The sequence below is a fragment of the Lynx rufus genome, unplaced genomic scaffold (assembly GCF_022079265.1).
Source record: "Lynx rufus isolate CCGP_SWC_20201006 ecotype Redwood Valley unplaced genomic scaffold, mLynRuf1.p SCAF_4, whole genome shotgun sequence".
Taxonomy (NCBI): domain Eukaryota; kingdom Metazoa; phylum Chordata; class Mammalia; order Carnivora; family Felidae; genus Lynx; species Lynx rufus.
In genome coordinates this window covers 114,549,766-114,563,810 of record NW_025814856.1, presented here as the reverse complement: position 1 = coordinate 114,563,810, position 14,045 = coordinate 114,549,766, and the positions used below count along the sequence as shown (strand labels likewise).

At 34.7% G+C, this 14,045-nt stretch overlaps 1 protein-coding gene across 1 annotated transcript in view; it reads right to left on the bottom strand.

The window, feature by feature from the left end:
- The window catches only part of SP4 (Sp4 transcription factor), a 77,563-nt gene that overhangs the window by 8,885 nt on the left and 54,633 nt on the right, over window positions 1-14,045 (bottom strand). The window contains exon 5 of the mRNA XM_047095031.1: window positions 13,055-13,254. Within this exon, the coding sequence (XP_046950987.1) occupies window positions 13,055-13,254 (200 nt within the window). The remainder of the gene's footprint in view (window positions 1-13,054; window positions 13,255-14,045) is intronic.

The following is a 14,045-nucleotide window of genomic DNA, read 5'->3' as shown; positions in this document are numbered from 1 at the left end:
ACCTGAGACCAAGTCACATGCTTCACTGGTCAAGATAGCCAGGCGCTCCACGTAGATTTAGATAATTATTAAAATAATGTGGAAGCTGGGGCATCTGGGTGCCTTAAGTCGGTTAAGCATCTGACTTCTACTCAGGTCACGATCTCACAGTTTGGTTTGTGAATTTAAGACCCGCATCGGACTCTGATGTCAGCACAGAGCCTTCTTTGGATCCTCTGTCTCCCTCTCTGCTCCTCCCCTGCTCGCACGTGCTCACTCTCTCAAAAATAAGTAAACATTAAAAAAAAAAAAAAAGTGGAATCTGACCCCAAAAAAATTGGCTTGCAAGGCTGTTCTGAGTGATGGGCTGAGACTTGAGACTTATAAGGACATCAAATTGCATTATGAGTAAGTTTTCATTTCTTCACTCAGCAATTATCTATTTAAATATAGGAATCATATGGTCAATTTTATCACAAATGCTTTTTTAAAGCAATCTTATCTACTCTAATAGTTTTAACTGTAATCTATAAATGAACAATGGCATCAAGATCCAGATTTCTAAACCCAACTGGGAATTCAACATCTCTGAGATATGCCCTATACATCATTTAAAATATCACAAAATTCATCATTGTTTATTAAAAAAAAATGGCTGAATCTTGATTAGAACAGCTAATTTTATGGTATTTTAACTTCCGTAATTCCATCTTAAACTCCCCAGAAGGCCCACTAGCTACCAGAGGGAGAAGAGAGCTGGAACTCTTTCAAAACCTCATTTCCAAGGAATTGCCTTATGTGACCTGTCTAATCTGTCTAGTGGTTCTTTGGAGGGCTTCACTTGAAAACTATTGTACTGAACCTGACCTGGAGGTAGTCCAATGTGAAAAGTCTTTTCAGGGCCAGAAAGGAACAGGTGTTTGTCTAAACAATTGTAGGTAAGTGTTTTACCTTCATGGATGCCCCAGGCAATGGATTAACACTTGGGACAAACAAAAAGACTGAACAAAAAGCTTAAAAGGAGGAGCTGGGAGATAAAATATCCATAGTGGCTTTGAAAAAAAGCTCTGTCATTTCCTTGGAATCTAGATGGCCACATATATACTTTAAAGCGTGAGCCTGGGGGCACCTGGGTGGCTTAGGTTGAGGGTCTGACTCTTGATTTCGGCTCAAGTCATGGTCCTCAGGTTGTGGGATCGAGCCCTGCAGTGTCCTATATGTGGAATGTGAAGCCTGCTTGAAATTCTCTCTTCTTCTACCGCCCTCCCCAGCTTACACACTCTCTCTCTCTAAAATAAAAAATGAAATGAAATGAAATGAAAATGGAAATGAAAGCTGTGAGCCTGCTCAGGAAAAGCCTGAGAAGGCCCAAACTCTCATGTGTGCTTAACTTTTGAGGCTCTGCATAAGCAGAAAGTGAAGGCTAAAACAGAGTCGTCAACTGTCTGGGTGAGTATTGAAGGGCACTCCAACATACACACAAAGAGTGAGAGATTTATTGTTCCAAGATATATAAAGAGAGAATATATGCAGAAAGGATAACTGAAAACTTCCCACATCTGATGAAAAACATTAATGTACACATCTAAGAAACTCAATAAGCTCCAAATAGGTTAAATGGAAAGAGATTACCAGTTAGACATATCACAAACTGCTTAAAGTAAAAAACAAAGAGAATCTACAAAGTAGCAAGAGAAGTGATGCATTACCTACAAAGGATTGTCAAATAATAGCAGCTGATTTTTTTTTTTTTATCAGAGCTCATAGAGGCCAGAAAGCACTGAGATGATACAAGGAAAGTCCTGTCAACCAAGAATTCTATATACAGCAAAACTATTTTTCAAAAATGAGGAGAAATTCAGATATTCCCAGATTAATAAAAACTTGAAGAATTTATTGCTAGTAGATTTGTACACCTAGATTATTGTAATATGTGAACTGTAATCCCCAAAGCAGGCAATCACTAAGAAAATAATATATTAACATTATTATAAAGAAATGACATTAAAATAATACACAAGGTCTATTTATTTAACACCAAATGCCAATAACAGAGGAATACAGGAACAAAAAAGACAGAACCATACAGAAAACAAATACCAAAATGGTGGAAGCCCTCATCAGTAATTCCATCAAATGAATGTATTAATGCTCCAATTAAAAGGCAGAGGTTGCCAGAATAAATTAAAGACAAACATGATCCAACTATTATGCTGTCTAAAAGAGGCTCACTTTAAACTCAAGCATGAATGGGCTAAAAGTAAAAGGATGGAAAAAAGATATAACATGCAAACGAGAGCTGAAATAGTTGTTTTAACAGACCAATATGATAAAAATAGTAACAACAAGGACACTTTATGATAAAAGACTCATTCCCATCAAGAAGATATAGCAATCATACATATACATGCACAAAACAATAGAGCCCTGAAGCATAAGAAACAAAACTGAGAGAAGTGAAGGGAGGTAGAAAATTCTACAACATACTTATTCTTCTCCTGTATTCTCCATTTCATTTGGTAGCAGTTATCATTGGTACCAATTATCTCTTTTCTCACATTTAATAATCACCATGTCCTGTCAATTTTATTACACAAACATTTCCTGGAATGGGTCCCTATATATTGTTACAACTTCTGTTTTACTTAGGATCTTAACAATTGTCTTTGATAATTGGTCTCAATATTACTCCCTGTGAATTTATTCTCCATACAAATACCAAATGGTCTAAAATAAAAAGATGACTACCTGATTAACTGCTGGAAACTTTCAGTGGTTTCCTATTTCCTATGGCTGTGGAAAAAAAATTAAATAGTATATAATATAACATCCTACAGTAACTGGCCTCTGCCAACCTTTTTTGTTTAATCTATTGTCACAAATATTATGGTTCCCAAACACTGAACTGGGTCTTGACATATGCTACTTTCTTTTTTTGTATGAATTGGATCCTAGATCAGGATAAAAATTTTTTGATTTTGCTTCACCTACTAGCCATGAACTTTGGGCAACTTCTCTATCCAATTCTTAGTTTCTTCATTTAAAACTAGGAATAACAGAGATACCTATTTTATGTTATTGCTCAAAGGATTAAATTAGAAAATGAATGCAAAAAAGCATTTAGAAAAATCCCTGCACACTGAAAGGACCCAGAAATTTTAGTTACTACATTTACTGCCTGTCTCAATTTGTTTACTACTCCCATGGCTTATTCTTATTAATCATGAATCTCTCAACTTGGCTCAAGGAACTAAGTTTGGGCCTTAGTAAAGAAATCAATCAACCTCCTAAGACTTCAGGTTAGTCCTTATTTATAAAATGATAGGGTTGCACATAATCCTTTTTAGAAGTTCATCTGGCTCAAATCCTATTATCCTTGGAAGAGTTAAGAGAAGTGTATGATATTGAAGCATATGTATGAAGCATATGAAAATGGCTTTGGATTCTTAAAAAAAAATCTCCCTTTTTTCAATTTAATTTCTCAAAGATAAGACTTTGTCTCACACTTTAAAAACTTTGTTTTAATTTATATACAGTAAAATTATTCTTGGTACATAGCTCTGTGAATTTTGACAAATGTATTAAATCATTTAGTCATCAACAAAGTAAACATATGGAAGAGTTGCTATCACTTCCAAAAATTCCTTCACAAAGCCTTTCTATAGTTAAATTCTCTTTTTCACCCTTTTTCACCCTAGAAAACAATAATCTGTTCTCTGTCTCTATAGTTTTTACTTTTCCATAATGTCATATAAATGAAGTCATATAATAGGTAGGCTTTTGATGCTAGGATCATTCACTTAACATAATGCATCTGAATTTTATCCCTGTGGTTGTGTATATTAATAATGCATTTCTCTGTGTTGAAGGGTGGTACTCTCTCGTATAGATATGTGTTGGTTCACAAGTTGGCCCTTTACACAAAGGGCAAGAAGAAACCAAAAGAGGCAGACCATTCCACATTGGTAGGTTCAAGTTTTAACTTACAAGAAAGGGAACTTACTTATGAGGCTTGTTTTGGATAGCCTTCAGATGAATAGATCTCTGTACCTACTTGCCAAATCTTAAAAGTTTACACAGAAGTCTTAACTGGGTTCAGTGACATACACTGTCCAGATGGTTTCAACACCGCTCTCTCTCAAGGCTACATCCTTAGAATAGCTCCCAGTGTGGGAAGAGTGGGCACAATGTATATTACAAGGACATGGGAGGGAGGTGAGAAGCCTCTGATTACACAGGTTCAGCTTGCAGGTCAACCAGCAGTCAAGTCCTCTCAATTACCTCTTCCAACAATATAACACAGTTTTTTATCCATTTACCAGTTGAATATTTGGATTATTTCCAATTTAAGGTGATTATAAATAAAATCTGCTATACATATATACATAGCTTTTTGTGTGAACATAGTTTTTATTTCTTTGGGGTGAATACTCAAGAGTAGATTGCTAGGTCGTATTTGCTAAATATATGTTTAACTTTATAGGAAAATTCCAAAATGTTTCCAAAGATGCTGTACCATTTTGCATTTCCAATGGCTTGGCATTCTTGCCAATGCTTCTAATTGTCAGAATTTTGGTGTCCTTGTCTTTAATTTTAGCCATGTTAACAGAAGTGTGCTGGTATTTTGTTGCAATTTTAATTTGCATTCCTCAAATAACAGGTGATGTGGAATATTTTCATGTGCTTTTCACATGTATATCCTCTTTGGTGAAATGTCCAAATCCTTTGCCAATTTTTAAAAACTGGGTTGTTTACAAATTGTTGAGCTGTGAGAATTCCTTATATATTCTAGATGAAAGTACATGTCAGATATGTTTTTTTTCCAGATATTTTCTCAGTGTGTGTCTCGTGTTTTCATTTTCTTAAGAAAATGTTTAACAGAGCAAAAGTTTTTGTCTTTATCAAGTCCAATTTATCAGTTCTTTTATGGATTGTACTTTTGGTGTTGTATTAAAAACATTTATTTGTATGAACAGCCTTTTTTATAGATACCAGGGTTTTTCTAGACACACAACCAGGGTGTCTGCAAATAAAGACACTTAATTCTTTCATTACAATCTATATGTCTTTTCCTGCTTTAGTGTACTGAGTAGGACTTCCAGTACAATGGTGAAGAAGATTGATTAAAAAAAAAGAAAAAGCAGACATCTCTGCCTTGTTCCTTATCCTATGGGTATTAGGTCCTCCATCATTAAGTAAAAACTTAACTATAAGTTTTTAACAAATACCCCTTACCTGGTTAAGGATATAACCTTTAATTCTTAAGTTTGCTGAGAGTTCTTATCAAACCAAATGCAGATTTTTCCCAAATGCTTTTGGTGTATGTATTTAATAATCATATGATTTTTTTTCCTTTTCTTGTTAATATGGTAAATTACATTGACTGATTTTGGAATGTTCAATCAGCCTTCATTCTTGGAATAAACACAACTGAGTCATGATATATTAGTCTTTTTAATATATTACTGGACTTGGTTTAATATTTTGTTGAGGATTTTGACATTTGTATGTATGAGGATACTGGTCTGTTAAGTTTTTTTCTTCTTCACTAGTAATGTCTTTCTCTGGTTTTAGTAACAAGTTAATGAAGGCCTCATAAAATACTTGAGTGTTCCCTCATTTATTTTCTAAAAATGACTGCAGAATTGGTATAATTTATTGCTTAATACAGTAGAATTTGCCAATAAGGTTTTCTTTCTGAGCCTAGGGTTTTGTCAAAAGTTTTTAGTTAAAATTCAATTTCTTTAATACATATGGTGCTATTCATATTATTTATTTCTTCTTGAGCAAGTATTGATCATTTGTGTCTTTTAAGAGTTGATCCACTTCACCTTAGTCATCTAATTCAGAGTGTAGAATTATTCATAGCATTCCTTTACTATTACATTGTCTGTAGGAGCTCTAATAATATCTCCCTTTTCCATTCCTGGCATTGATAAATTTTCTTGGCCAATCTGGCTAGACTTCTCAATTCTACCTTTTCAAAGAAAACTTAGCTTTGGTTTGAATGATCTTATTAATTTTTCTATTTTCAATTTTATTTGTCCTCTTTATTGCTTTGTAACTTCCTGTTTTGCGTTTGATTCATTTGTTTTCTAGCTCTTTAAGGTACAAGCTCATTCTATTTAAGAATTATTGACTTAAAACCTTTCTTTGTTACTAATAAAAGCATTCAATGCCATAAATTCCCTCCAAGTACTATTTTATCTACATCCCACAAATTTTGATATGTATTTTCATTCAACTGAAAATATTTTGTAGTATCCTTTGAGATATCCTCTTGACGCACAGGGTTAGTCAGAAATGTGTTGGTTAGATTCCAAAATTTGGAGGTTTCCCAGATATTTTTGTTACTGACTTACAGTTTAATTCTATTATGATCTGAGAACATACTTTGTGTGATTTCTATTCTTTTAATTTGTTAAGGTGTATATCATGGCAAAGAACATAATTTATCTTCAAGAATGCTCCATGTACTCATATATAAAATATTCTGTTGCAATTGGCTAAAGTGTTCTATGAATGTCAGCTAGTGCAATTTGACTGATAATGTTCTATATCCTTTCTACTTTTCTGTCTACTTGTAACAATTACTAAGAAAAGAGTGTCAACTCTACAAGACTAATTGTGGATTGGTCTATGTTTCCTTTTAGTTCCATCAGTTCTTGCTTCATAGATTTTAGAGCTCTGTTGTTAAGTGCCTATTGTATTTAGAATTGTTATGCCTACGTGGAAAGTGAGCCATTCCATCATTAAGAAATGTCTTGTCATATCCAGTAATTTTCATTGTTTTATGAAGTCTATTTTGTCTGTATTATACATAATTATTGATTATATTTAAGTCTATCATTTTGGTATCTGTTTTCCATTTCTGTCCTGTTTTTCATTTTTGTTTTTCCCTTCTCTCCTTTCTTTTGGGTTATTTATTATTTAGCATTCTATTTTAATTTATTCTCCTTACCCCCCCCAATCTCTGTATTTTTAGTAGCCGATAAAAGGGATTACAATATGCATATCTAACTTTTCATAACACATATACCAAGTTCTAGATTTTCACAGTAAAACAAAGAAGTTTCAACCATATAGACTCTTTACCCTCTCCATTTCACACTGTATTTACCACATATATTACATTCACATACAATGAAATATACCTGTATTAAGATTTTTATTTTAAACAAACATTTTTTAAAAATTTAAGCAGAGGAATAATAGTCTGCTATATTTACCCAAGTATTTACCATTTATTTTGCTTTTTTTTTTTTTAAATTAAATTTCTCTGGTATGATTTCCTTTCAGCCTAAAAAACTTTTAGCATTTTTTTTGAGTAGATAAATATCATAAATATTTAGCAGATAAAGATCATAAAATGTCATAAAACATGACAACAAATTCGTAGATTTTCTTCATCTGAAAATCGTTTTGTTTTGCCTTTCTTATTGAGGATACTTTCACTGGATATAAAATGCTGAGTTGGCAATTCTTTTCTTTTTCTGGCCTCCATATTCTCTGAAGAGAAATCATTCATTGTTCAAATTTCTGTTCTTCTATACATAATGTGTCATTTTTTCAGACTCCTTTCCAGATTTTTTCTTTACCTTTGATTTTTAGCAAATTGATTATCATGTATCTGGGCATGATTTCTTGTCAATTCCTGTTTGGAATTCAACGAGCATCTTAAATCTATAATTTACACCTAATAATGGCTGAAGTCTCAGTTCATTATTTTGTCAAAGATTTTTCTACATCACACTTTTCCTCTTCTCCTTCCGGAACTCCAATGACAACCAACTTTGTAAGTTCCACAAGTCCCTGAGACCTAGTTCATGTTTTTCCCCTCATCTTTTTTCTTTTCTGTTCTTTACACTGTATAATTTCTAGTGAACTATCTTCAACTTCAGTGACTCTTCTCTGTTATCTCTATTTGCTGTTGAGCACATATAATGAATTTTTAACTTTGCATAATGCATTTTTTTCAGTTCCAAAATTACCATTTAGTTCTTTTTTAGAGTTTCAATTTTGCTTCTGAAAACTTCTGCCTTTCTTTTTATTTCAAACATGTCTACCTTTAGTCCACGAATGATGGTTATAATAGCTGCTTTAAAGTCATTGATAATTCTAATACGTGGATCATCTTGACACAGTCACAAAGTCAACTTTACTTGAGTCACAGTATGTTGAATAATTTTGGGTTGTATCCCAGACATTTTGGATATTACGTTGTGGTGACTTTGCATCCTGTTAAAGAATCCTCTGGGGAACGTTAAGTTTTTGTTTTAGTAGGCAACTGACCTATCTGGTTTCAGACTAGTTCTATCTTGCCCTCTTTACGGGTTCCCATATTAAATCATTTTCAAAGACTTTGTTATGTTTAGGTCTGCTCAGCACATTCTGGCAATCAGGTAGTGGTTTATAAGACAGTTCACTTCTTGAAGCGTTTGCTATGGTTCTTTGGGTCTATTCTGTGCATGTGCAGCTCACGGGTGAGCCCAGAATTTATTGTGTTCCATACATGAAATTAGGGAATCACCTTTCACAGATCTCTCCAAAATTTCCCTCATACTTTCCAACTGATATCCCTTCTTCTTGGTTCCTCCTGCCAGAAAGCCAGAATTCTTGAGGCATCCTACACCATTCTGCACATACACAATAGTGCCAGGGCCTTCAGATTAAAATAGCAACGGAGTAAAATAATAGTGACCCTCCTCATACTCAACAGAAACCAAGGGCCCCATTTCTGGGTTTCTTTGGCCAGAGATGGCAGGTATTTTCTCAGGTTTTCAGGTCTCTGCTGCCACTACTGCAGCACAACCTACAAATAGAGTTGGCCTCAGGGTAGAGAGGCCTCTCTTCTCAGTTCTCAGGCTGGATGTACATGGTGTTTGCTATGTATTACAGCTATTCAGTGCCCACAGGGTCATTGCTAGGAGACAAAGGAGGAAAAATTCCTATGAAACTCACTTGTGTTATGCAATGCTATATAAGTTTTGATTTTATCAAATTTCTGCAGACTAGAATACAGATTATTAAGGAAGAAGATATATCTAGAAGATAGCCAATCTGTCTTCTATAGAATTGTGTAGAAATATTGGACTCAAAACGGTGAGAGGGAAACATGGAACATAAAAGAGTAAATTGAAGTCTGTACATGGATCATTAATCCTACTATCAAAAAACTGGGTCAAAACATTTGATGATTTTTATCTACAGAAATGTGCCCCCACAAAACATAAATGACTCTTAAATATAGAGAACAAACAGAGGGTTGCTGGAGGGGTTGTAGGAGGGGGCAAATGGTCTAAATGGGTAAAAAGGGCATCCTAAATTCATTGTTGCACCATATGCTAACTTGGATGTAAATTAAACAATAAATTAAAAAAAAAAAAAAAAGAAATGTTGCCCCACAGTACATTACAGTATTTTGGTAATTAGGTATCTTGCATTATAACACAGTATCCCTGCCCAGTTGCCTAAAATGAAAGCCACCAGTTCATAAAACTTCCTTAATCCTTCATTCCAACATAGTTACCAATCACCATCATCAACTTGAATAAAGGCCAAAGACCACTGGACAATTCAGGAAAGCCTATAACATGGGAAAAAGCAAGGTACAGACAAAAAAAAAAAAAAAATTACCTTGGAGGAAACATAAATATTAAAAAAAATACTTAGCTGGAAAACTCTGATTTTCAGCAAACTCCTGCATCCATACAATGAGAAGAGTATGCTATAAAAAAGAAACAGTAGAAAAGCACTCTTGGAAAACAAAAAAAATCAGAAGACATATCTGAGTATAAACTTAAGAAATCTCACAGGAAATTAAAAGGTAAAAAGCCAAAAAAAGCTGTAAGATGTTAAAAAAAAAAAAAATCAATGTAGGGGCATCCCACTTAGACAAAGTAACACTGCAAAAAGAATAGAGAATAAAAAAGGGAAAATGAGAGAAAAGGTGGAAAGGGGATGAAGGTGAACCCTGAGTGGAAAAGTCCAACAGGTCTGCACAATAAATGAAAAACTATGCAAACATACATAATTATGCAATTAAAAAAACAAAGATTAAAAGAGGCTCTTACAGTTAAAAAAACAAGACAAAACAAAAGAATGGGGGCATGTCAAAAAGGATAGAGGCAGCAATCTAAAACAACTTCCAACTGGCCAAAGATGGAACAATGTGAGCCAGAAAATAATGACAATATTGGATTATAATCCACAAAATAAAATAAATACTCATGAGTCCATGCTGGATTACAAATAAACAAATAATTGGGGAAGAAGGTATAAATCTTCCTTGTATAAGAATCAAAACTAAAAACTGGAGAAGCAAAAAAGGGGAAAAAAATGGCCTTTAACACAATAAAGTAATTGCTGCAGGCAAGAAACAATGAGGAATACTAAAAGGGAAACAGGATTTTCTTTACAGAGAAACAGGATAATTGCATAGCCTTGAAGAATACGACCTTCCCCCTGCCCTACCCCCTCTCGAGAAATATTTACTCATTACAGTGGTTGTTTTACAGTACATCCAAAAATTCTTTGTCACTCTTCCCTCCAAGAGGTAGAGTTTACTTCACCGTCCCTTTAGTGTAGACCGGACTTAATAACTTGCTTCCAATAAACAGTGTGTGGAAAGAAGAAACAACTTCACAGTGGAGCTACCTGGCACACAATATCTTAACCAATTCACCAACAATAAGATACACGGACATCGTGTACTTCCTGATGCAATGTGATGAAGAAGGGCAATGATACCTGTGATATTCTTCCCAACAACATTTCGTAACTTCACTCTAATCATGAGAAAATACCAGACAAACACAAACTGAGGGATATTCTACAAAATACCTAACTTTCAAAAGTGTCAAGGTGAGCCAAAAAAAAAAAAAGTACATAAATATAATTAGAAAAAGAAGATGAAACTTACACGAAAACTTTAAAACCATTAGAAGAAAATATTTTTAAAAACTTTATGATCTTGGGATAGGAGAGGATTTCATTAAAAATAAAAAAAGGAGGGGTGCCTGGGTGGCTCAGTTGGTTAAGTGTCCGACTCTTGATTTCAGCTCAGGTCATGATCTATCTCCCGGTTCATGCGATTGAACCCCATGTCTACCTCTGCGCTGGCAGCATGGAGCCTGCTTGGGATTTGCTCTTTCCACCCCTCTTCCGCTTATGCGCATGCTCCTTCTCGCTCCCTCTCTCTCAAAATAAATAAACGTTTAAAAAAAATAAGAAAAGCAAAGGACAAAAGAAAAAACATATTTGACTAAAAAATGTAAAACTTCCATGTGACAAAAAATAGCAAGAAGTTCAAATACTAGCAATATAGGGGGAAATTACAACACATAAATCAGTAAGAAAAAGAAAAATAACCCAAAAGAAAAGTGAGCAAGGAAATAAATAATCAACAGAAAGTGAAATATAAATGATCAATCAACAAGAAAAGATGCTTAATCTCATGGATAACCAGGAAAACTGCTACTTAAAAAAATAAGGAAACCAGGGACACTTGGGTGCTTGGTCGGTTAAGCGTACGACATCAGCTCAGGTCACGATCTCACGGTTCGTGGGTTCAAGCCCCGCGTCAGGCTCTGTGCTGACAGCTCAGAGCCTGGAGCCTGCTTTGGATTCTGTGTCTCCCTCTCTCTCTACCTCTCCCCTGCTCGTGCTCTGTCTCTCTCTCTCTCTGTCTCAAAATTAAAAAAAATAAATAAATAAAATAAGGAAACCATTTTAGATATACAAAAATTTTCTTTTTTTTAAAGCAATAAGCATGTTTTTATTTATTTATTTTTTAAAGTACGCTTCACAGCCAACATGGGGCTTGAACTCACAATCCTGAGATAAAGAGTCACATGCTCTACCAAGTAAGCCAGCCAGATGCCACAAACTGACAAAAATTTTCAAAAGTCAACACCAGTCAGTACTGGTGAACACACAGCAAAGTGGAAACTTTCAGTCACTGCTAGTGAAATAGAAATGGTTACCAGCCACTTTAGAGATTCTTTAGCACTTATTTAGCAAAACACATTAAATTCTCTGTGATCCAAAAATTCTATTTGGCACACATGTTCACTGTTCACAGTAGCAAAGTTCATGATAGTAAAAAAAACTAATGATAATTTACGCAGCACAAGGAATGGATAAACAGTATGGCAGTCATGTAACAAAATACTACATAGCAAACATGTATACATACATTTGTATGTACACATATGAACTTGGATAGATCTCAAGACATAATGATAAATGAAATTATGATACTGTATCATTTATGTGAAATTTCACAACACACAAAACGGTATTTTACATACACATGCATGAATAATATATGTAAGAGTATTAAAACTGTACTAGAAACCTACATTTTAAATGCATGGGGGCTGTTGTCTTTGAGAGGACAAAGACGATGTCAACTTTGTAGGATTTGTTTTATTAAAAAATAACAAATATAACATCAACAGCTGTCAATTCTGAGAGGCGTATATTTGTTATATTATTCTTGATACTTTAGTCAATTTTCTAAATTGTAAAAAAACCAAAAACTAATAAAGGTCACCAGTAAGATCATAATTCAACTCTCTTCACCTATGTAAATACTGACGAAAAATAATATATGTGAATTCAACATGCTAAGACTACAACAGGTTAAGTAAACGGAATATATTCCTTGTTATGTAATTACTCTAATAAACCTCACAAAAAGTGGAATAAAACGTATCCTGGAAATGAGGTAACGATTTTGATTTTTTTTTTTTTTTAACGTTTATTTTTGAGACAGAGAGAGACAGAGCATGTACGGGGGAGGGTCAGAGAGAGAGTGAGACACAGAATCCAAAGCAGGCTCCAGGCTCTGAGCTGTCAGCACAGAGCCCGACGTGGGGCTCAAACTCACAGACTGTGAGATCATGACCTGAGCTGAAGTCGGACGCTTAACCGACTGAGCCACTCAAGCGTCCCACGAATTTTGATCTTAAAGAACTTTCATAAAATCAGTAAAGTGAATTCTTTCATTTGCATATTTCCAATTTTCATCTAAGCATTAAAAACATACAAACCCTGCAATAAACCAACTAACCTGTATGGGTTCTTCTATGTCTCTGGAGTTCATCACTCCTTGTGAATCTTTTGCCACAAAACATCCAGTTGCATACAAAAGGTCTTTCTCCAGTATGCCAGCGAAGATGTGCTCGTAGGTGAGATGTTTTGCCATAAACTTTTCCACATCCTTCAATATGACAGATATGCTGTTTCTTTTTTCCTGGTTCATTACTGCCTCTAACAAAAACAAAAACCAAACATTAATTATACTCTTAGACACCAAGCTTATAATTACAGAAAAACAAAAGGGAATCAACGTTCTTAAATGATACACTTCTGAATGTTTTTTTAAAATCATGCCACAACTGTAGTTAAAAATCAGAAAAATTCTAATCAAAAAAGGGTTATGTATGAAACTCAAAACTGTTATGAAAACATGTTAACCTCAGAGAGTTCGTGTTCTACCACGGACTTCATGTTCCTTCCCTAACAGCCTCTTCCCTTTGGAAAAAATCTCTAAGCTTTTCAAGACACTTGAAAATTCTTCTCAAATACCAAAAAAATGGTAATCGCCATTTAAAAGTGTACGGTTCAGAGTTTCACTCCCAGCAGGAAAGAAAGCATGAAGAGCTCCATTGGCCTAGTCCCTAGTGAAACCAGTGAAAAGTACGAAAACAAGACAAATAATATGTACAGTTCCTGGAAATGGCTCTATGAACATATAGCAAATAAATAAATACTCAAGAAAATTAAGAGTTGGTAAGAAGAGTGAGAGCCTGTGCTATTTGAACCAAGACCCAACCCTCTCTCCCAATTTCCTATCACTTCCCTTGACACATAAACACTGCAGATTGGCGCAGCCAAGAACAGGGTTCCCTTTTCACACCTCCTAGTTTGAGCTTATCTCCCTAGGAAGGGGCAAGAGGTCAGCATTTCTTATTCCACCCCCAGTTACCTGCTGCTGAGGCTGTTTCAGGCAAGTGTGACTGACAGGTAGGGAACTCTCTTCTACCCAAACCCAACTCCTG